Raw genomic sequence first — 20,944 nt, forward strand, 5'->3', positions numbered from 1 at the left:
AGCCACCACGATGACAAACAGCATGTGAAGATGCCGGTAAGCCACGAGCCATGTGGCAAGGTATAGATTAATGGAAATGGATTGATTTAAGCTGTAAGAACAGCTAGCAAGAAGCCTGCCACGGCCATACAGTTTGTAAGCAATATAAGTCTCTGTGTTTACTTGGTCGGGTCTGAGCGGCTGTGGGACTGGCAGGTGAGAGAGATTTGTCCTGACTGTGGGCCAGGCAGAAAAACTCTAGCTACAGGGGCTGGTATTAGGAAGATTGCTAATCAAAAACTATGACATTGGCTGGGTGTGGTGGCACACACCTTTTATCCCAGCACTCAGAGGCAGAAGCAGATGGAACTCTGTGAGATTGAGGCCAACCTGGTGCACAAAGCAGATGCCAAGATAGCCAGGATAGTTACACAGAGAAACCCTGTCTTGAAAAACCATCCACCCACACATGCATGCACACAGCAGGCTATTTCTGTTCTGGGTTTCAAATGAAGAGACCACCTATTTGTGTGCTACTCAAAAAGATTCCCATGGTGAGTTCCCCAAATTCAGAAAACAACAAGAGAATCTTCCTGCAGACAATCCCCATCTTTACTCCTTTTCCTGGAACATCCTCTCCTCTCTTTCTCTCACATACTTAACAAAGGCTATTCAGAGGCATTGAAGATGATGGCATAGAGTTCCCTGTCCAGTCTTAGTGAGGCTCACAAGGCAGTCTGCAGACTAGGGTTCTTGGGTTCCCTTTCCAGTATCTGACCCTGTCCCCTTCTTTCTTCATGAGTTCAGAGTTATGGACTCTAGGGATGGGCCTCCTTCTCTAGGCACCACCACCTTTGTCTTCCAAGGCCCCTTTTGCTTCTTGCATGCACTTGGCAGGAAATGAGGCTACGGTACTGGGCCTGCAAGCCTGAATCAGGCTGGTATGGTGATATTTTATTTGTACTGAAATGTGATTTTATTTGTATGTTAATAAATAAAGTTGCCTGGGGGTCAGAGCTAATAGCAAGCCATAGCAGAGCAGGGCGTTGGTGGCTCATGCCTTTAATCCCAGCTCTTGGGAGGCAGAGTAAGGCGGATCTCTGTGTTTTCAAGGATACAGCCAGCATGGAGACACATGCCATTAATCTCAATACCAACCACAGAAGACCTTGAGGTCTGTATAGATGGGCAGTGACAAGGAGGTCATGTGGTTGGGTTTACAACCAATGAGAAGGCAGAACAGAAAGTCTATATAAAGACAAACACACAGGAAGTAGGTCTCTTGGCTGAAGAGGCTAGCTGCAGCAGAAAGGGTAAGGCTCTTAGCTCTGACCTCTTGGGCTTTCATCTTTGCATTGGCTCTGTGTTTCTTATTTAATAAGACGGTTACTTCTACAGGCTGGAGAATGGAGGGGAGGTTGGCACCTCTCTATGTTCCTGTCCTGGTCCCCTCCTCAGAATTATTTCCATAATCAGTTTTCATATTATTCAGTGCTAGTGAATAGAATATGACTTGTGTTTTGAATCCCTGCTGAACTTATTTATTCTATTTTATATGAAGCAGAGTTGGGGCTTATTTTATTTATTATTATTATTGGGTTTTTTTTTGGTTTTTTTTGAGACAGGGTTTCTCTATGTAGCCCTGGTTGTCCTGGAACTTGCTTTGTAGACCATGCTGGCCTTGAACTCAGAGATCCTCATGCCTCTACCTGCCAAGTTCTGGGATTAAAGTTGTGTGTAGCTATATCTAGCTGGGGCTTATTGCAGATATTTTAAGATAGATTTTAGGCATGAAGGTTAATAGACAGGTGCACTACAGAAGAAAGCACAATGGGGGCTTCTCTAAGGGTCATTTGTTTACTTTTGTTAGGTTTTGTTGTCCCTGGTTGCCTTAGAGTTTACAGTATGTAAAGTGGTGCTGTCTGTAGGTGGAGATAGTTTTAGTTCCTTTCTAATTCACATAGCATTTACTGTTTTCCTCAAGCCTAGTTACCTCAGGCAAGTTCTTCAGCATTAATAATGACTATCAATGAATAGAGCAGCCAACCTTTTGTTATTGAGTGTGACACTGTCTATGGATTTTCATAGGTGCTCTTCACCAGGCCAAAGATGTTCCTTTTTATTTCTAGTTTCTTGAATGATTTTATTACAAAAAAAACTGTGGGTTTATTTTACCTTTTTTTTTCTGCCATTAGTGGGAAAATCGTGTTTTGTTTTGTTTTTGTTGTTCTTTATACATCCTTGGATAATAGGATGTTATATTTTTTGACTTCTATGTGTTATGCCAATCTGGCATTTTGGAGGATAAATTCAATTTGATCAATGTATTTTATTCTTGTATTATGTTGTTGGACTCTGTGTGTGTGTGTGTGTGTGTGTGTGTGCGCGCGCGCGCGTTCGCAGGTCTAGTGGTATATGGTATTGAGGACTGAACCCAGGGCCTCTCTACCACTGAACTGGATCCCTTCCCCTGCTAGCATTTAGATGAAAAATTTTTTGCTTATATTCACAATGGGAAATTTCTGACTTTTAACAATAATTTCACAAAATGTGTTGTAGGTTTTTTTTTTCTCTTTTGTGGAGCCAGCCACCCAGCTCCCAATAAGTCACATATGGAGGTTTATTCTTTACTATAAATGCCCAGCCTTAGCTTGGCTTGTTTCTAGCCAGCTTTTCATAACTTTAAATTAACCCATAGGTCTTCTGCCTCTGGGCTTTTACCTTTCTCTATTTCTGTGTACCTTTCTTTCTTACTCTGTTGCTGGTTGTGTAGCTGGGTAGCTGGCCCCTGATGTCCTCCTCCTCCTCTCACTCCTAGATCTCTCCTCTCCCAGATTTCTCCTTCTGTTAATTCTTTCTGTCTGCCAGCCCCACCCATCTTTTCTCCTGCCTTGCTATTGGCCATCAGCTCTTTATTAGACCATCAGGTGTTTTAGACAGGCACAGTAACACAGCTTCACAGAGTTAAACAAATGCAACATAAACAAAAGTAACACACCTTAAAATAATATTCCCCAACAAAAATGACCCAGAAAAATGTTCTCTTTTTGGGAAAGATTCTGGCATTCATTCTTCTTAAAATTTTTGATAAAATTATCAAATTATTTAACATTTTTTGAAATGAACATTTCTTTAATAAGTTTTCCTATGCATTTTCTTCATTCATTGACACCTGTCCAAAATCTTACTTGTTCTTACTTCATTCAAATAGCATCACTCATTAATACTCATAAAATAATACCTAGTATACAAAATCTATGCTTTGGGACCTTATGTAATCTTAGAAATCTTGATTACTAGCAAATAAATTATGATGGCTCTTATACTGTATCCAACTCTGTCATCAAAGCCAATGAAAGGATGTTTATGTAAAGATAAGGAAGTAACAATAGAATTCAAGTTATGAGCCAATCACTATACTAAATGTATACACACAAAACTCTATTGTATAGTGTCTTCATTTTACAGATACAGAAAGTAAAACTAAAACTCCAACAGATCTGCTTTTTAAAAATATTTCTTTGTATATGGGGGAAGAGTATATGCACAGCATGCATGTGAGGAGCACAGGACAACTGACTGTGACTCAGTTCTCTCTTTCTTTGCATTGAGGCAGGGTCTCTCATTTTGCTGCTTTGTTATGTACACATATTTCTGACTGTTTTTCCCATCTCCATCTCCCATCTCACCATGGGAGCGCTGAGACTACAGGTCAGTGCTGCTGTGTCTGGTTTTTCATATGGGTTCTAGAGATAGAACTAAAGCCATCATATTTGTTCAGCAGTTGGTTTTTTTCTCTCCTGAGACATTTCTATAGCCATACATACATATGTATACATATATAGTTTTTTTTTTTTTGGTTTTTCGAGACAGGGTTTCTCTGTGTAGCTTTGCGCCTTTCCTGGAACTCACTTGGTAGCCCAGGCTGGCCTCGAACTCACAGAGATCCGCCTGGCTCTGCCTCCCGAGTGCTGGGATTAAAGGCGTGCGCCACCACCGCCCGGCCTACATATATAGTTTTTAAACATTGTGGTTTCACTCATTTGCTCTTTGTTAGATTTGTTCTCCTTTGCCAATATTTTCTGACTATATAAGGGCAGAGGTCATTTTCTTGGTCTCAGTAAGTGTTCAAAAATCTAGTCTTGCTCTTATTTTTTATTAATTTTTATTTTTAATTAATTAATTTTATTAATTGCTCTAATTTTTTATTAATTAATGGGAAATTTAAAATTGATAATTTTTTTTGTTTTTTTTCGAGACACGGTTTCTCTGTGTAGTTTTGAGCCTTTCCTGGATCTCACTCTGTAGACCAGGCTGGCCTCGAACTCACAAAGATCCACCTGGCTCTGTCTCCTGAGTGCTGGGATTAAAGGCGTGTGCCACCACCGCCTGGCTTGAAATTGATAATTTGATCTTGCTAGTTGTAATAAATCATCTAAAAGGAATACAATAAAAGAAACACCAAACTATATTCTTTAAAAATAAGAATTTTAAGGCTAGGAAGATGACTCAATGTATAAAGTGCTTACTGTGCAATCATGGGACCTAAGCTGGGATTCCAGAATCCACATGTCAAATGCATTTGTGTGTGTGTGTGTGTGTGTGTGTGTGTGTGTGTGTGTATGTGTGTGTGTGTTCCCAGCATTCTTACATTAAAATTAAGATGGCAAGACAGGAAAATCCTGGAAGGTCATGGGTCAGATACCCTAGTGTACACAATGAAGATCACACATCAAGAAACATTGTTTCAAGGCAAGGACCACACTGAAATCCTACAGCTTCCTCCACACATGAATACACACACATGCACACATCTCTTACCCACTTACACACAAAGATAAAAGGTATATAAATGATAACTAAAAAATGCTGTCCTAAAGAGCACATGAACAGATTCCATATTTAATGTGGTAGACTGAACATGTTCTCTTATTTATGCATCTCTTCAAATCTTTAAAATTGACAGTCAAGAAAGTAAAATATAGGGATTCACAGAGACAAAACAGGAGAGAATACAGAAATCAAATTAACTCTACACATATAGAAAACTTTAAAAGGGAGAAATCAGGGTTGGAGAGATGGCTCTGTGATTAAGAGCGCTTACTACTCTTCCACAGGATCTAGTTCTGTTCCCAGCATCCATGTAGGGCAGCTCACAGCAACCTTCAATGCCAGCTCCAGGGGATCCAATGCCTCTAGTCTCTGAGGGCACCTGAAGACATATGCAAACACTCCCCGCAACACATGATTTAAAAATAAAAAATTTAAAAGAAGAAAGTATAGTGACGGACTTAACAGACTTGAGGAACCCTATTCCCTGCAGAAGGTGAGAGCACTAGGAAGCAACAAGAGGACATCAGGCAGGCAGACTCTCAGAACGGCACACAACTGCAGGGACCACCAGACACTTCTGTGGGGCTGGGGTACGAAGGGAAGAAGCAGGACAGTTAGTCTCAATCCCTCCGGCTCCCCTCTGCTATCTCACTCATGTCGTCAGGTACCTAGCCTTTTCCTATCCCATCAGGAAACTGAGAAATGTTTTCTGGAGTTGGGTGATCACTCAGTATTTGTTTTCAATACAGTAAAAGCTGAAATCTGAGATGCCAAAAGGAAAACAGGAATTGAAAGAAAGTTTATATGTTAAACTGGAACGCCTGTGGATTCTATTTTTCCATATTAATGTTTTTAGTTACCATACAAAATAATGGGTTTCATTATGACATTTTTAAAGATATAGATCACTGAACTTATCCACCACCCCATTATCCCATCTTCCATCCTCCCCAATCATTTCCTTCAGACTTTGTCCCCATTCAGACTTTCATATATATATATATTCTATATATTCTCCCCCCTCCCTTTTTTTTTTTGGTTTTTCAAGACAGGGTTTCTCTGTGCCTGTCCTGGATCTCGCTTTGTAGACCAGGCTGGCCTCGAACTCACAAAGATCCACCTGGCTCTGCCTCCTGAGTGCTGGGATTAAAGGCGTGTACCACCACCGCCCGGCTCTCATATATTCATCTATCTATCTATCTATCTATCTATCTATCTATCTATCTATATCCTAACATTTATTTTATTATTTATTTGTGAGAGACACAAATTTCTTTCAAGTCCAAGAGAACAAATCTACATATTTACAACTAAGACAAGCCCTGTTTATAACTAAGATTTCAAAACAGCAGCGACAGACTTTACTTTTAGATACACACTGACATCGGGGAGTCTTCTCCATATCTTTAATACAAAAGACAGAGAATGGGCTAGGCATAGTGGTAGAATTCCTGTAATCTCAGCTTTCAAGAGGTAGAGAGAGATAGGAAGATTGTTTGAGACTAGCCTGGGATATATATTAAGTTCAAGGCCAGCCCGAGCCACACATCAAGATCCCATTCTCTGCAAAAAATGGGGCCAGAATATAACTCATTGGTAAGGACATGCCAAGGCCTGAGGACCATAAAACAAAACAAGACAGACTGAAACAAACAAATAAAGACAAGGATGTCTTTAAGGAGAAAGAATGACCTTTACAGTATCCAACAGCTCTGACAATGAGTCAGGTGGAGAAGAGAGGTATACTAAGTGACAGCTAGAGTGCAGAAGCCAGATGTGAAAAAATAAAATATAAACACATTAGAAATGAGGCAATCAATTTCTGGACAAGCAACACACAAGAAAAGAAATAGAATCATAGTACAGCACTTGGTTCACCACCAATTTAAATAAAATTAACCAATTTAAATAAAAATGCATAAAGTCTACATTGGAAGAATAGTAGGAAAGGTGGGCATGTGAGAGAGGAATAATTGAAGAGAACTCTCTTCATTTTCCTTGGGAAGAAGAAAATAAATAACTAACAATATCTAAACATTTTCAGCAGAAGCTTCCTGAAGAACAGCAAATTAAAAAATAGCTGCTGTTGTGGCACCGGGTCCTGTGCTCATTGCATGAGTCGGCTGTTTGAAACCTGGGGCCTATGCAGGGTCCCTTGGCTCGGCCTGGGAGGAGGGGACTGGACCTACCTGGACTGAGTCCACCAGGTTGATCTCAGTCTGTGGGGAAGGCTTTGCCCTGGAGGAGATTGGAATGGGGGGCGGGCTGGGGGGAAGGTGAGGGGGGCGGGAGGGGGGAGAACAAGGGAATCTGTGCCTGTATGTAGAACTTAATTGTATTGCAAAATAAAAATTAAAAAAAAATAGCTGCTGTTGAGGAATAGGGACCAGCTATTTGCCAAGCTAACCAAGGAACCACTGTTGAACATACTATAAATTTTGTGGACAGTTTTAGCTTTTATAACCATATAAATATTTCTGTAATAAAAATAAACAATTAAAAGCGAATGATATCAGTCTGGTTGAGACTCAGTATCACACATAGGGTGAAAACAATCTAGAATAGGCAAGTCTGTACTTTCTAGCTCTATACCTCAGCTTGGGCATTGCTTGACCTGTATTTAGGTTCTGGTTGTCTTTTGATTCACTTTACAGGTTATATACAATACCAACCTGAAGAGATCTGTCTGTGGAGAGGAGGCAGAATCAGATACCAAAAGGTGACAATTGTTATTAAGTGACACAATAGAGTTAATAAAAATAATATAAGTGGAAAAGTAGTGGGATGCATTGCTATATAGTGCAAGTGACTTTGTTCTGAATAAAAGCAGATCACAGACCTAAAATCTACAATAGTCCTTAGCCCAGGGGGGAATAAAACATAAGAAAAGGAGCATCCTGGCTTTCTGACCCAGGGTGTTTCAGGTTATTCTCTAATAGAAGCATATGTTCACAAAGCTGCTATCAGCTAGATAAAAATTTTCAAGTGTCAACCTGGGGTTCAGGGCATGTAGAGGGCACTGTCAGATTTCAGCTTCTGGAGGTCATGTACTCAGCTTTAAACTGGGGCTGCTGAATCCTTGCCCTAGGCAGTCATGGTCACTCAAACACAACCCCCGACAAAGGAGAAGCCTATTGGCAGTTGTGGATGACTACTTCCTTTCCTGGGTAAAAAGCCAGTGCTCTGTTGCCTACCTTGAGTTCATCTTTGCTCTGGAAGTTGTCTAAAAGGTGTTGGTAATGAGTGTCACACATCTGACGGAGCAATGAGAGGAGGCAGGACACATATTCGCCCTGGGAACCAATCCAAAACAAAAACAAAAACAAAAACAAAACACTTAGCACAGCCAGTCACAGGGGCTTTGTTCTCCAAATCACAGAGGGTAAGAAGAGAAGGGAGGGTTTGAGATGGCCCCCAATGTTCATGGAGAAAGGTGACAACTGTGTTCCTGAAAATGAACTTTTTTTCTAGGAGTGTTTTGGAGTTTTAATAAAGCTTCTGCAGCACAGGGATATTAAAAAACCTTCACATATAACATAGAGTATTACAAAGTGAAGTATTACTATTTTCTCTACAGCAAAGTTTTGGCTAATTAGTCTTTTATCATAAGAGTACAATACGGAAGTCTATAGAGGCTATTTGGAAAGGGAGCCTCTCCTCTGGGCAAAGTTTGGATCATCTGCTGGGAGAGGGCAGGCAGCCCTTCAACAAGGACACTCTGGGGAAGGGCAGCTCAGCTGGGAAAATGGGACATAGGTGATCAAAAGAAAGGCAAAGCAATCAAAATTGATCTTTGGGAGGGAACAAGTTATGAACTTCAAGGCATATTTAAGTACAATTATGAGTCTTTTAAGCCAATGAGGATACATTAAAAAAACAAAAACAAAAACAAAAACTCAATGCTTTAAAGATTCCAAAGACCATGCTACGGCAGTTATCGGCATGGTTCTTAAAAGGCTGTCTCCTCAGGAAAAAAAAGTATTTTACTTAGATGATTTTCAAGTGTTTCTAAATTCACAGTAGCCTTTAAACTTATCAAATCCTTTCTAGAGCCCTGAAACTATACAAAATCTACACATGTATATGAACTTCAGTTTTATATGAAAATGGGCATAAGTCATAATTAATTTGCTGTAAAGGTCAGATGAATTTGTGTGTGTGTGTGTGTGTGTGTGTGTGTGTGTGTGTCGGTTAGCATTGAAGCACAAAGTCTAATACATAAAAAGAACCCAACAAACTATAGCTATAATCATAATCTAAAGAAATGGATGGCTTCATTAGTAACACTTGTCAAATGCTTCAAGAAGGGTCAGACCCCCTAGCAAGGGCTGTGTAAATGTTGATTAGAAGGCCAGGCTACCAGGACATGTCAGGGTACATAGTTACTTTACTACAATGAGCATGCTCTCAACAGGGGCTTTCTATTCTAACAAAAACCTCACTCAACTTTGCTTATGGGATTTTACATGCTGTGATTCTTTCACTGCTCATTAAGGCCATTTCTGTTCTAAACTGAAGTTCTAGATTTCTCTTCAGGACAGTCCATTTTAATAGAATTGCTTAATATAGTTAATTATCTTATCAGCCCGTAAGTCTCTTACTTAAGCTTTCTCATTTCTACTTGAATTATGGACGTATTGATGACAGATTAAAAATTCTTCATCTGAAATCTTTGGCATCTAATTTGTTGAAGTTTACTTTAGAATCTGTTCTAGAACAGATGGACTGTCTGATTTGCAATACTGACATCCTATTTTTTTCAATACAAATGAGTTCCTGTTTATGTCTATTCCTAGGCTGTCACACTGAGGAACACCACAGACTTGTGCAACAGACAATGCCTTTGGTAAAAAAAAAAATTACTAAGTCTTGTTTTTCAACAGGGGCTCTTAATGAAGAAGACACTTTTTCCAGGCTGAATGGTCCAGAACACATGCTCACCCTAACATGCTAGAGTTTGGCTTGTTCCCAGAGATGACTTGTTCAAAGAGAGTTCTATCATTTCTCATCTTCCAACTGAAAGAGTTCATAGAAACCGTTTATCATGTTACCACACAAGAGCTGGAAAATCCACTCTGAATATGCAAGTGGGGTCAGGTGCCAAGGGTTCTGTCTCTACCCATCTGAGATGCTTTCCTAGTATGTTTCTCTCCTAATTATGTCATATATACTCATTACTTAGCAACACCTCTGATATTCTACCACACTGTATTTTTCTTGATGTTATAAATTTAAATACATATACTATGGACTAAACCAACTAATTTGTAGACCCAAGAAACTTTTCTGTCCTATATATCATTTAGGAGAGCTTTAAGTGAGGTTTCCTACAGGGGATGGCCTGTCTATCTTTTATCTTTAGCCTTTTCCTACAGCTTTATTATATCACTGCTTCAATCAACATTTATAGAAAGTGACTTGGCTTAAAGGCTAAAACCAACTGAAAGTATGGTAGGGAAACCACACAAGAAACATTCCTTGAATCTTCCTTAAACTAGGCTCCTGGGAGTATGAAACTAGAGCTTTCAGAGAGGTGGAGGGGGTAAAACTCAAGAAAGAAGAGGGTGGCATGCTGACAACCATGCAGGAAGGAGGCTGAGATGAAAATGGTGGGGTGGTGAGATAGGAGTGATGTGAGGAGCCCCAGGTTAGAAAAGAAAGCAAGAACACCTCAGTGTTAGTTACTAACAGTGATCTCTGCTGTGCACTGCGGGCACCGCTGCCCTCTTACCGCCTCCTGAGCATGTGATTTACTCATGATGGTGAGTAGAGTCTGTAAGAGCACATCCAGGAGGCTTTCCACCATCATCTCTACCTCCTCCATGACATCTGCCTCCTGGAGTGAGCAGTGAAAGAGCACACCATCAGCATTAGGCCAAGCAGATGTTCAGCTAGTAGTACTTACTAAGCCGCATCAGGAGTGAGCTTTTTTACTAGATCTCCAACACTGACCTCTCAGACTCACCAAGATGAAGTGTGTAAGGAACCCAGGACAATGGTTTTGGGAGGAGGCAAGGCATGCCTGTCTCTGCTGTCTAGGCATGGAGGCTGAGGCCTTGCCTTTCCTAATGCCACACACAAATTTCAATCTCAGGCAGACACATTAATTTTGACATACAGGACAGAGATGAATGCCCTGAGTTAAAAGTTTTCTTTGATTTCCCTAGTACAGTGAAAAGAAAGCATACCTCTACTGACACTGAGAAATGATAAAAGTTTGAGAAATGGTAAAGTTGCACCCCAGTGTGGCAGGAACTTTTTTACTAGTGCAGGCATCTTTTTTATGAAGTCCCTTTCTTTCCTTTCTTTTTTTCACTACTCGTAATTTTTGCAAACCTCCTCTGTGGCCATTTCTAGTTCCTCAGTCTGTTGCTGTTCCCAGCTCATCTGAAAGATTCTATTCTCAATCCATCTTTCTCTTGACAGCTTTATAAAAACAGAACATGCCTTCTCATTATAGGCTACTTCCCAGTTATTAGAATTTTAGAAGAGTTTGTATTACCCTTTCATAGACATCACATATTCATTTCATTTTTTTTTTTAGGGTGGCTTTAATTATCTCTCAAAGAGATTCCCATTGTCCCTTTTCCAAAATATATTTACAATTTTTATTTTGGGTGCCTGTGTGGTTTATGTGTAGTACACATGTATGCAGGTGCACACAGCTGTGTGCACACATATGGAGGCCAGAAGTTGACAGGAGATGTCTTCTATTTTTCTTTTCACCACCATCATCATTATTGTCTGAGACCAAGTCTTCAACTGAACCTAGAGTTTGCCATTTCATCCAGAATGGCTGGCCAGCAAGCCTCCTGGATCTTCCTGTTCCTCCATTCATTCTCTCCTCCACAGTGTTGGGGTCATAGACATATGTACCATCATACCAGTTTTTACATGGGTGCTAAGAGATCCAAATTCATACCTTGGTGCCTGCAAAGCAAGCACTTTAAACACTGAGCCACCTCCCCAGACCTTCAAAATATTTGTACCACTACTGATCATAATGATCATCCTCTATCCATCCATCGTCATTAAACATTTACTATGTGCCATTCACTGTTTGAGAACCTGACTATACTGAGATTAGTGAACTAGAGAGAGACTATCTCTGATCTCACAGAGCTTAAATTTACCCATTCACCAAAAATAATTATATTCTACCCCATTTCACATACGGAATTAGCTCTTGGGGCTAGAGTAATCTTTCCCATCTATCAAAGTGATTATAACACTCTTTTTCCTGTGATATAGTTTGAGCAGTTGTAGTCAACTAATTATACTCAGCTCTCTTTTCTTCCAAATACAACAAAACTACATCCTTCAGGTTTTTCACTGGTTTCCATTTTTTTCCTTTAAAAAATTCTTCAATTTCTCCCTACCCACCTTTTTTTTTCCTTTTAAGCAATAAGCTATCTCATATATGACCTGTACTTCTGTAGATACTATGTGTTTGGCATGGCTTCTATGAGGTCTGGTGGGAAGGAGAGTTGCCAGGTCTTGTCTGGAGTAAAAAGCAAACAATAGGGTCACTACAACCATTAGAGTCACTTTTTGACAAGTTGGGCCTCTGTCATTAGATGGTACTTTAATTCAGGATAGTAGAGCTCCCTTTTTGGGTTTCAGGCTTTTGCTCAAATGAGGCATGCCTTTGTTTTAGGTGCCTCTTTTGCTCCACCGACATAGTCTAGCTTTGTATGTTATCACCTGGACTATGCCCTTTATTTTAAATGCTCTTCAAATTTTATTCTAGGAGCATTAACTTTAAAAAAATTATGTAATAAAACCCATGCTTATTCTCATTCTCTTTATAGCTTTCCTAAGTCTCCCAATTTCCTAAATCTCTAAAAAAAGAAAAAGAAAATAAATTCTACTCTCACCCATGCCTTTACTCTTCTCCTACCTCAATCTCTCTCCTACTACCACATATTTCCTAAAAAAAAAAAAAAAAAAAAAGAGAAAAGAAGATAAAACATTAGTTGAAACCTGACCTCTAAAGAATGATTCTACAACGACAGAGCACTCTATGGGTAGCATACAGCTACTGCATATCCTGACCTCATCTAGCAAGATGTAAAGATGCCATAGGTGGAATCAAGCTGTCTGAAAGCTGAAAGAAAAGTCTGAATAAGCAAGCTTCCTCTGCCCCCTAGACTGGGTCTGCTTCCTGGTATTTGTATTTATAATCCTAAGAAAACTCCCAAGAATCTAGAATTAATACCTTTTGATAGCAACAGAAGATGGAACAAAACTGGGCTTTCTGATCCGAGGGAAATTATATCTGTGTACATTTATAGTAGTATAACAATTAATATACCAAGAATGTATTGTATTGAGAAACCCATGGGCACACACAGATTTCCATTCATTCTGGCACTTTCTTTTCACCAATAAAAGCATCTCTGATTGAGAAGTGAACAAAGTGATCACTGTTGGTCTGCTCCTGACTACAATAACATAAGATCAGGGCAGAGTTAAGTGGGGACAGGTGTGGGGTCACTACCAGAGAGCTGGTCTTGACGATGGAGAAGATACTGCCCAGAATCCCTGAGCAGATTAGCAGCTCTTTCTGCTGCCTCAGGTGAAGATGAATGTGATGAAGAACCACAGGAAGCAGGATGCGACGGGATTCTAGGAAAGAAAACAGAGATGAGGTTGTCCATTGGAGGACAGCTAACTATGGCTAGAATACAGTGGTACTGTGGGACTTAAAGGAGAAGAGATTAGGAATAGAGTCATAGCAGAGGTTACCCCTTTTGAAAAGTCTAAAAATCCTGGGCCTGGAAACTGCAAGCCATTCTATGGTTCTTTTTTTTTCTTCATTATTATTTTAGATCCCTACACTATAATGACATTTGATAGCTTTTGACTTTGCTTAATTGGAAAGTTAAAATGCATGGGTAGGGGTGGGGGTGGAGAGAGAGGAAAATATGTGAAGAGATTTTATAAACCATTTTATTTTCTAGGATAAAAGCCTAGGAACAAAGCCTGCAGTTTTTGCTAGAGGTTACAAAGCACAGTTTCGGATTAGAAAACGTGGACAGTACCTTGTATATGTTCTGGAACTCTGTGCTCTGAGCATGACAGCTATTGTCATTCTTTAATCAGAGCAGCTGTAATTAGCCACAAGAGAGCCTCAAGATTTGACCTGGTGGCATTCCTTGTGGCATGGGGAGGGTCATCAGAGCATCCCTGGAGGCTCCAGCCATTCCCTCCTGTGCCCCCTCCTAGCTGCATCTAATTCAGCTCTGGCTGTACATGGCTCAGGGAAGAACCAGAGTATATATGTAAAAGGATCACTGAAGACTGCACCTGTGCAGCTCTAGGGAAGTTGTCAATCCATGTTGGGGTGAGACTTTTCAGGGATGAAGCTGTTCTGGAGTCACCTGTGTGAGTAACCTCTCACCCACACTCCTGTATGCCCAGGAAATTCATTCGTTCATAAAAAAAGATGTAAATAGAAGCCTGCTTCCAAAGGATATCTTTTCAATGATTAAGCTCCAAATTAAAAGTAGTTAGTTTTAGCTGGGCTGTGGTAGTGCACGCCTTTAATCCCAGTACTTGGGAGGCAGAGGCAAGAGGATCTCTTTGAGGTTAGCTTGGTTTACAAAGCGAGTGCCAGGACAGCCAGAGCTGTTACACAGAGAAACCTTGTCTCAAACAACCACAACAACACGAAAACAAAACAAGTAATTGTTTATAGTGAAAAATCCATGTGAATGTCACACTTATGAACTACGCAATGACTAGATTTGTAGGCTTATTAGGAATCTCTAATTGCCCCTCATCATGCCACAGCTAAGCAGTCTGTCACTCCTATTCTGGTATGCATTCACCCTGTCAAATCTCTTTTCTGTCACAGGCTTGGTAGACTGCTATTGGTAATGTTCACAACAACAAATGGAACAGGAGTATAACCTTAGTTTGTCATAGCTTTGATAACTAGTGAGCTCTTACACCTATCCTACTGTATACACTTAAATATCTTTCTTTTCTTCTTCATGTTGCCAGAATAGCATGTCATGAAAAAGAAACCATGTTTGGAACCCCTAATTCAGACAGGCTGAATGATATTCAAGCTCCCTTACTGATAAGAGTTCTTAAGCAGACTGATTCCTCTCACAAGCTTGATTTTCTCCTGTGTAGAATGGGGTGTTAAAGGGCCTTTTCTACTAAATACAAGGCAAGTGTGAACATGTTTCTGGCACCCTAAACTCTTGTGTGGTAGTGACTGTGCACCCCTGCAGATACTGTCCCCTACCTGTCCATACTGATTCAGTTGGATTATCAATAACACAAGCCATGGAAAATATAATTTACTGTTTACATTTGATCATAGTTAAGAGTTCCACATGAACTTCAGAAATAATTTCTTTCATTTTTATTTTATGCATATAGGTTTTTTGTCTGCATTCCACATATATTTAGTGCCCACAGAAGTCAGAAGAGGGGACTGGATTAACTGGAATTGGAATTGCAGATGGTTGATGCTGGAAATTGAAGCTAGGTCATCTGGAAAAGCAGTCAGTGCTCTTAATCACTAAACCATCTCTCCAGCCCCCAGAAATAAAAAAAAAATTAAGCCAAAGATAAATTATATGACATATAAGAGATTTTGACTGTTTTGTCAAATATTTATATGTTCAAAAAGAACAGATAGTTGTTCTATATTTAAAAGGATGTCTGGATTTAAAAAAGCGATTATATTTTAGAACAAAACATAAATACAGTAGGATTAATAACAAGCAATAGCTGCTTTCAGATAAAATAGCAGTTTATTGTTAGAACATGCCAGAGAAGACACCAGGTTGGTATGTTCAGAGAATGTAAGAACTGGTTATATGACATCACTGGCAAAGAGCATCTATAACTTGAACATTGAATTAGAGTAAAATGCAAATGAAAATTTGGTGGTGGATTATCATAAAATCTAATTATATAGTCCAACATTACATGAATTTTAAGAAAAAATTTTCTTAAGTGATCGTGTAAAGCAGCTGAACACATACAAAAATAACAGAAATAAAGGTGTGAGAGCAGTTAGCTGCTTCATTTTCTGTATTTTTTAAAAGTGACTTTTTTTTAAACAGCAAATAAAGGAAGAGTTGTAAGCAGTGGGTTTAGTGACCATGTCAAATCATTGACAACAGTTTTCAATCTGAGGCAGAAGAAAGAAGCTTATCAACAACAGGTACTGGAGAAGGGCTGACTTCTTCAATGGCAGTGTTACCATTACTGCTCTGCACTGGCAGAACTGAGTTAATGGAAATATCTCCTTAGTATTCCAAGTGTATACAGCATTGAACTAATCAGTTGTTCTTTTTAATTTTTTTATTTAAAATTTTTTTCCATTTTACATTAACAGCCCCTCTTCTCCTTCCCTTCCTTTCTCCCATTCCCTCCACCCCACCCTTATCCCCTCCTCATAGTGGGTAAGGCCTCCCTTGGGCAGTCAACACAGGCTGACATACTGAGTTGGGGCAGGACCAAGCCCCTCCCTACTCCCCACTGCATCATGGCTGAGTAAGGCATCAGTACCACAGGGAAACAGTTCTAAAAAGCCAGTTTGTGTACCCGGAATAAATCCTCGTCCCATTGCCAAGGGATCCACAAACACATCAAGCCAGACAATTGTTGCCCACATTCAGAGGGCCTAGTGCGTTCCCATGCAGGCTCCCCAGCTGTCAGTCCAGAGTCCATGAGCTCCCACTAGCTTGAGTCAGCTATCTCTGTGTTTTTTTCCCATCATGATCCTGACCCCCCTTGCTCTTATAATCCCTCCTCCCTCTCTTCAGAGAGGAAGAGCAATGAAAGAAGTACCTTGACAGTGAACCATTAAGGGGTTAGGGAGAAATCTGGAGCTAGGGAAATTCTCAGGAACTCACAAGGAGGTCCCCAACTAAGATTCATAGCAATGGTGGAGAGGGTGCTTGAACTAGCCTCCCCCATACTCAGATTGGTGTCTACCCTAATTGTCATCATAGAACCTATATCCAGTGACTGATGGAAGCAGATGCAGAGACACAACCAACCACTTGGCCAAGCTCCTGGAATAAGTTGTTCTTATACTTGGAAGTTAAACTTTAAAAATTAACACGTAAAATTCTAATTATGAAAATTCAGATAGCTGTTTTACTGATGCTTCAGATTTATTCTTGTGCTTGGAGGCTTATTCTAGAACAGTATCCTACTTAAATAATCAGGCTCATATTTGATGCAGCTGAAAGGCTGAACTTGATCACAAGCAATATAGTTTCATGGATAAATCCAAAGGCTCTTTCTGAAAGGTATCCTAGACTCCTGATTTATAGTTAGGCTGTGCTAACCTCCCAGGGAATATGAAAGGTTTTCTGTCCACTTCTATCTTAAGAGAGAGAGAAGGAATCTATCTGACTGGTGAGCCAAAAAAAAAAAAAAAAAAAAAAAAAGCAAGCACAGGGTTTCCCAGGTCCCTTTTCAGGGCCTTTTAAACCTCCTTGGCTTGTCTTCGTCTTCTTGGACTTGCTTCTTTTCATCTGACTACTGTTGTGACAGGACCCCACAGCCAGGCTATGGCTGTACCTGTGGCCTGGAGACAAAGGGCCTCCTACTACACACTGAGTGTTTATGTCCCTATCAAATTCATACATCAAACCTATTCTCCATGTGACAGTATTTGAAGTGGGAAACTTTCTAGTGATAAGGTCAGGAGGGCCTTATCCTCATGAATGAAATTAGTACCTTATCTCCCCTTTGAGACAGGTCTCATTATACAGGCCTGCCTGGCCTGGAACTTGCTTGATATGTAGAACAGGGTGGCTTTGAACACACTGAGATCTGCCTGTCTCTGCCACCCAAGTACTGAGATTAAAAGTGTGTACCACCTCTCCTGGATGAGACTAGTGCCCCTTAAAAAGAGATCTCAGAAAGCTTTCTTGCTCCTCCTGTAAGGTCATAAAACAGAGAAGAGAGATGTCTATGAAACAGGAAGTAGGTTCAACTAGACATCAAGTCTACTGGTACCTTGATCCTGGACTTTCTAATCTTTACAACTGTAAAAATTAAGTATTTGTGCTTTTTTTTTTGCTTTTTGAGATAGAGTTCCATTTAACCCAGGCTGACTTGAAACTTGCTATGAAGCCAAGGATGACCTTTACTTTTCTTTTTCTTTAAACTTTCTTTTTCTTTGTTTTTTAACTTTCTCTCTACTTATTATTTATCTATTCTTTGTGTCATGCATCTCCATCCCATTCATTTCCCCGTCCCTTTGTATCTGCCCTCGCAACCTCCCCCCAAAATAAAATAAAATAAAATTTAAGAGGGAAGAAAAAAAAGGAAAAATCAACCTCGTCACGGAAACTACAGTATGACACAGTGAGTCACACAGTAAGCCCTTTTACTCATTTATCTTTACTTGCAAGTGTTCATCAAAAAGAGTCATTGGTCTGGTTAGAGGCCTCTGGTTTCTGCTACACTATTGATGCTGGGCCCTCACTGGAACTCCTTTTGGTTATCCTGCTGTTACCCTGTGTTGTAGATATCCTGCAGCTTTGGGTCTGTTGGACCAGTCCCTTCATGTGCTCCAGCAGATTACAGATGGTGTGATGTTGGGGTGGGCCAACTCATAACCCTGGTGCTGGGCCTGGGTAGTTGCAGGGTTGGTCAGTTCACCAGCTTTCCCTTGTCCTCACCACCAGGGTGAGCTCTCCTGCATTGCCCTGGCTAGTTCACCCCTTGCATGGATGAGCAAGGGGCGGGGCCAGTTCTCCTGCTTTCATGTCCTCAGGGTCAGTTCTCCAGAACCTCCACCTTTAGGACCAGCTCTACTGTGTTTCCCAGGCATGGCAGTGTGTGTGTGTGTGTGTGTGTGTGTGTGTGTGTGTGTGTGTGTACGCGTGCAAGTGCATCTTCCCTTCCCCATGCTGCCACATGACAGATGAGTAATGGGACAGCTCTCCCATGCTTACAACTTCAGGGCTGGCTCACCCAGGACCTTTACTTTTCATGTGCTGAGTTACAGGCATGTGTCCTCATGTCCCCCTATACACACACACACACACACACACACAATCTTACTATGTAACTCAGGTTGGTTTCAAACTCACAGAGATCCACTTGGCATCATACCCAGCACTATTGTTTGTAAGCCATCCAGTTTATGCCCTATGAGTACACCCTAAAGTACGGGTTCCTAAGAGTAAATTGTGAAAAAGGCAGCGGGTCTAGGTCTTAGCTGAATTTCTCATATAGTTTACTAAAATCTATACACTTTAAGGCTCACTAGTTTCTTACATCATGGCTGTTAAACTGATATTTTGATCAGTTTAAACTTGGCTACCACCCTGGAAGGGAAGAAATAAACTCTGACTCTCAACTTAATTTACCTGAAAAAGAAAACAGGCGACTATCCACTGTCCTGGCGATGGACTGCAGCTTCACCACATCCATTGACTGTCCGATGTGCACAGTGCTAGGCATACTTCCCAGTGTACCTCTCACAAACTCTGCTACCTCTTGCACAGTAAACATTTGCAGCAGCTCGTCAAAGATGGTAGGGAAAGAATTAAGCAGTGCAGCCTGTGGGAGCAAGTAAAGCTATGGTTAGCTCAAAGTTAGGTTTGTGCTTAATCTTGTATGTTCAAAGGTATGAGGTTGAAAGAGTTTCAGAAGGGACTATAGCATCCCTGCCTCGAGAGGGTTCTTCCCTGGCCCTTGACTGTACTCAGTCCTGTAGCACTCTTGGAGCATAGGGAAAGGAAATCCAAAAATGAAACCAGGGATTTTTACTAGGGCTCAGGCCATTTGAAGCTTTCATAACTTGCCAAGCATTTTGCAGAGAAGAGAAGGAAGTATAAAGAGAACTTTGCACAACGTAGCTTAAGACAAACAGCTATTTTTCCTCAAAAAAGATTTAAAAGTTTCGTCTTTATGATTAAGTTCTTGACTTTTCAATTTTGGTTTCCAACACAAGCCAGAAACTTCTAAGAAAGGGAAAAGTAATCGAAAGCTGAGTGCCTTCAAGCAGTACTAGCTGGTCTCTATCAATAGCAGTAACCCAGCTTTAAGAACTAGACCACTTTCCAGGGATAGTGATATTTGTATATGATCATGTAATCTGAAGAATACATAAATTATTTTCTAATATGTGATCTCTGGCAGTCTCAAGTATAATTCAAAAGTTGGGAAACATGGATTCATTCAGTTATAAAATCTTGAGGACTACTGATAATGCTGACTTAGAATTCAGTGACTCAGATGACCCAAACAAAAAGAGTAGGGAGGGAGAGAGAGAGAAAATACATGTGCATGTGGGCTTCTAGGATCTGAGCTCCGTAAGCAAGATGGGGGTCTCTTGAGAAAAATGTAACAATTTATTTTAATGAGGTGGGGGAAGCATGATGGCATTAGTTTTATTCATTCATTCATTTGAATCACATTTATTTATTTATCTAGTAGGGGAGCACATGCTCACGTGGAGGTCAGAGGACAACTTATGGGAGTTGGTTCTCTCACTTCACCACGTGGGACCTGGAGATCAAACTCAGGTCATCACGGTTGGCATCATGAGCCTTTACCTGCTGAGCCATCTTGCTGCCCCAATCTGATAATACTGATCCATAATTTTTGAGAGGCAGAACACTATAGGAGAAAAATAATAGATTTTTAAATTAGACACATATGAGTTCAAATTCCAGCTTTAAGCCAGGTGTAGTGTTTCATGTCTGTAATTTTAACTATTCAGGAAGTTGAGGCAGGAAGTTTCAAGTTTAAGACCAGCCTAGATATCACAACAAGACTCAATACAAATAGACAAATGCCCAGTTTTATCATTTGCCTGCTGTATGTTTGATGAACTGCCCTAATCCTTGGTTTTCTCATCTATAAAATGGGGATGATGCTGCTATTGGCATACGGAAAATTTAGGTGCGCTGTTTTCAGCAGAGTGCCTAGAACACAACAAGTCTTCAATTAGTGCTGTATACTATGTTAATTGTCAATTTGTCAAAGTCTAGGATCACCTGGGAGAGGGGTCCCTGGGCATGCCCTTGAGAGGTTATCTTCATTATGTTAACTGATGTGGGAAAACCCATCTTTATTGTAGGCAGGACTGTTCCCCGGGCAGGGGATCCTGAACTGCATAAACAAAAAGGACTGA

General features: G+C 40.4%; 1 protein-coding gene across 4 annotated transcripts in view; it reads right to left on the minus strand.

Moving 5' to 3' along the window:
- Window positions 1–20,944, minus strand: part of Dock3 (dedicator of cytokinesis 3) — a 350,576-nt gene that overhangs the window by 75,275 nt on the left and 254,357 nt on the right. For all 4 annotated transcript variants that reach the window (XM_059268544.1, XM_059268542.1, XM_059268543.1 and 1 more), the window contains 4 exons: window positions 19,173–19,365; window positions 13,313–13,440; window positions 10,544–10,648; window positions 8,007–8,105 (listed from right to left, as the gene is read on the minus strand). In XM_059268544.1, coding sequence (XP_059124527.1) covers window positions 8,007–8,105; window positions 10,544–10,648; window positions 13,313–13,440; window positions 19,173–19,365 — 525 coding nt within the window. The remainder of the gene's footprint in view (window positions 1–8,006; window positions 8,106–10,543; window positions 10,649–13,312; window positions 13,441–19,172; window positions 19,366–20,944) is intronic.

The sequence above is a fragment of the Peromyscus eremicus genome, chromosome 7 (genome assembly GCF_949786415.1).
Source record: "Peromyscus eremicus chromosome 7, PerEre_H2_v1, whole genome shotgun sequence".
In the NCBI taxonomy this organism is placed as follows: domain Eukaryota; kingdom Metazoa; phylum Chordata; class Mammalia; order Rodentia; family Cricetidae; genus Peromyscus; species Peromyscus eremicus.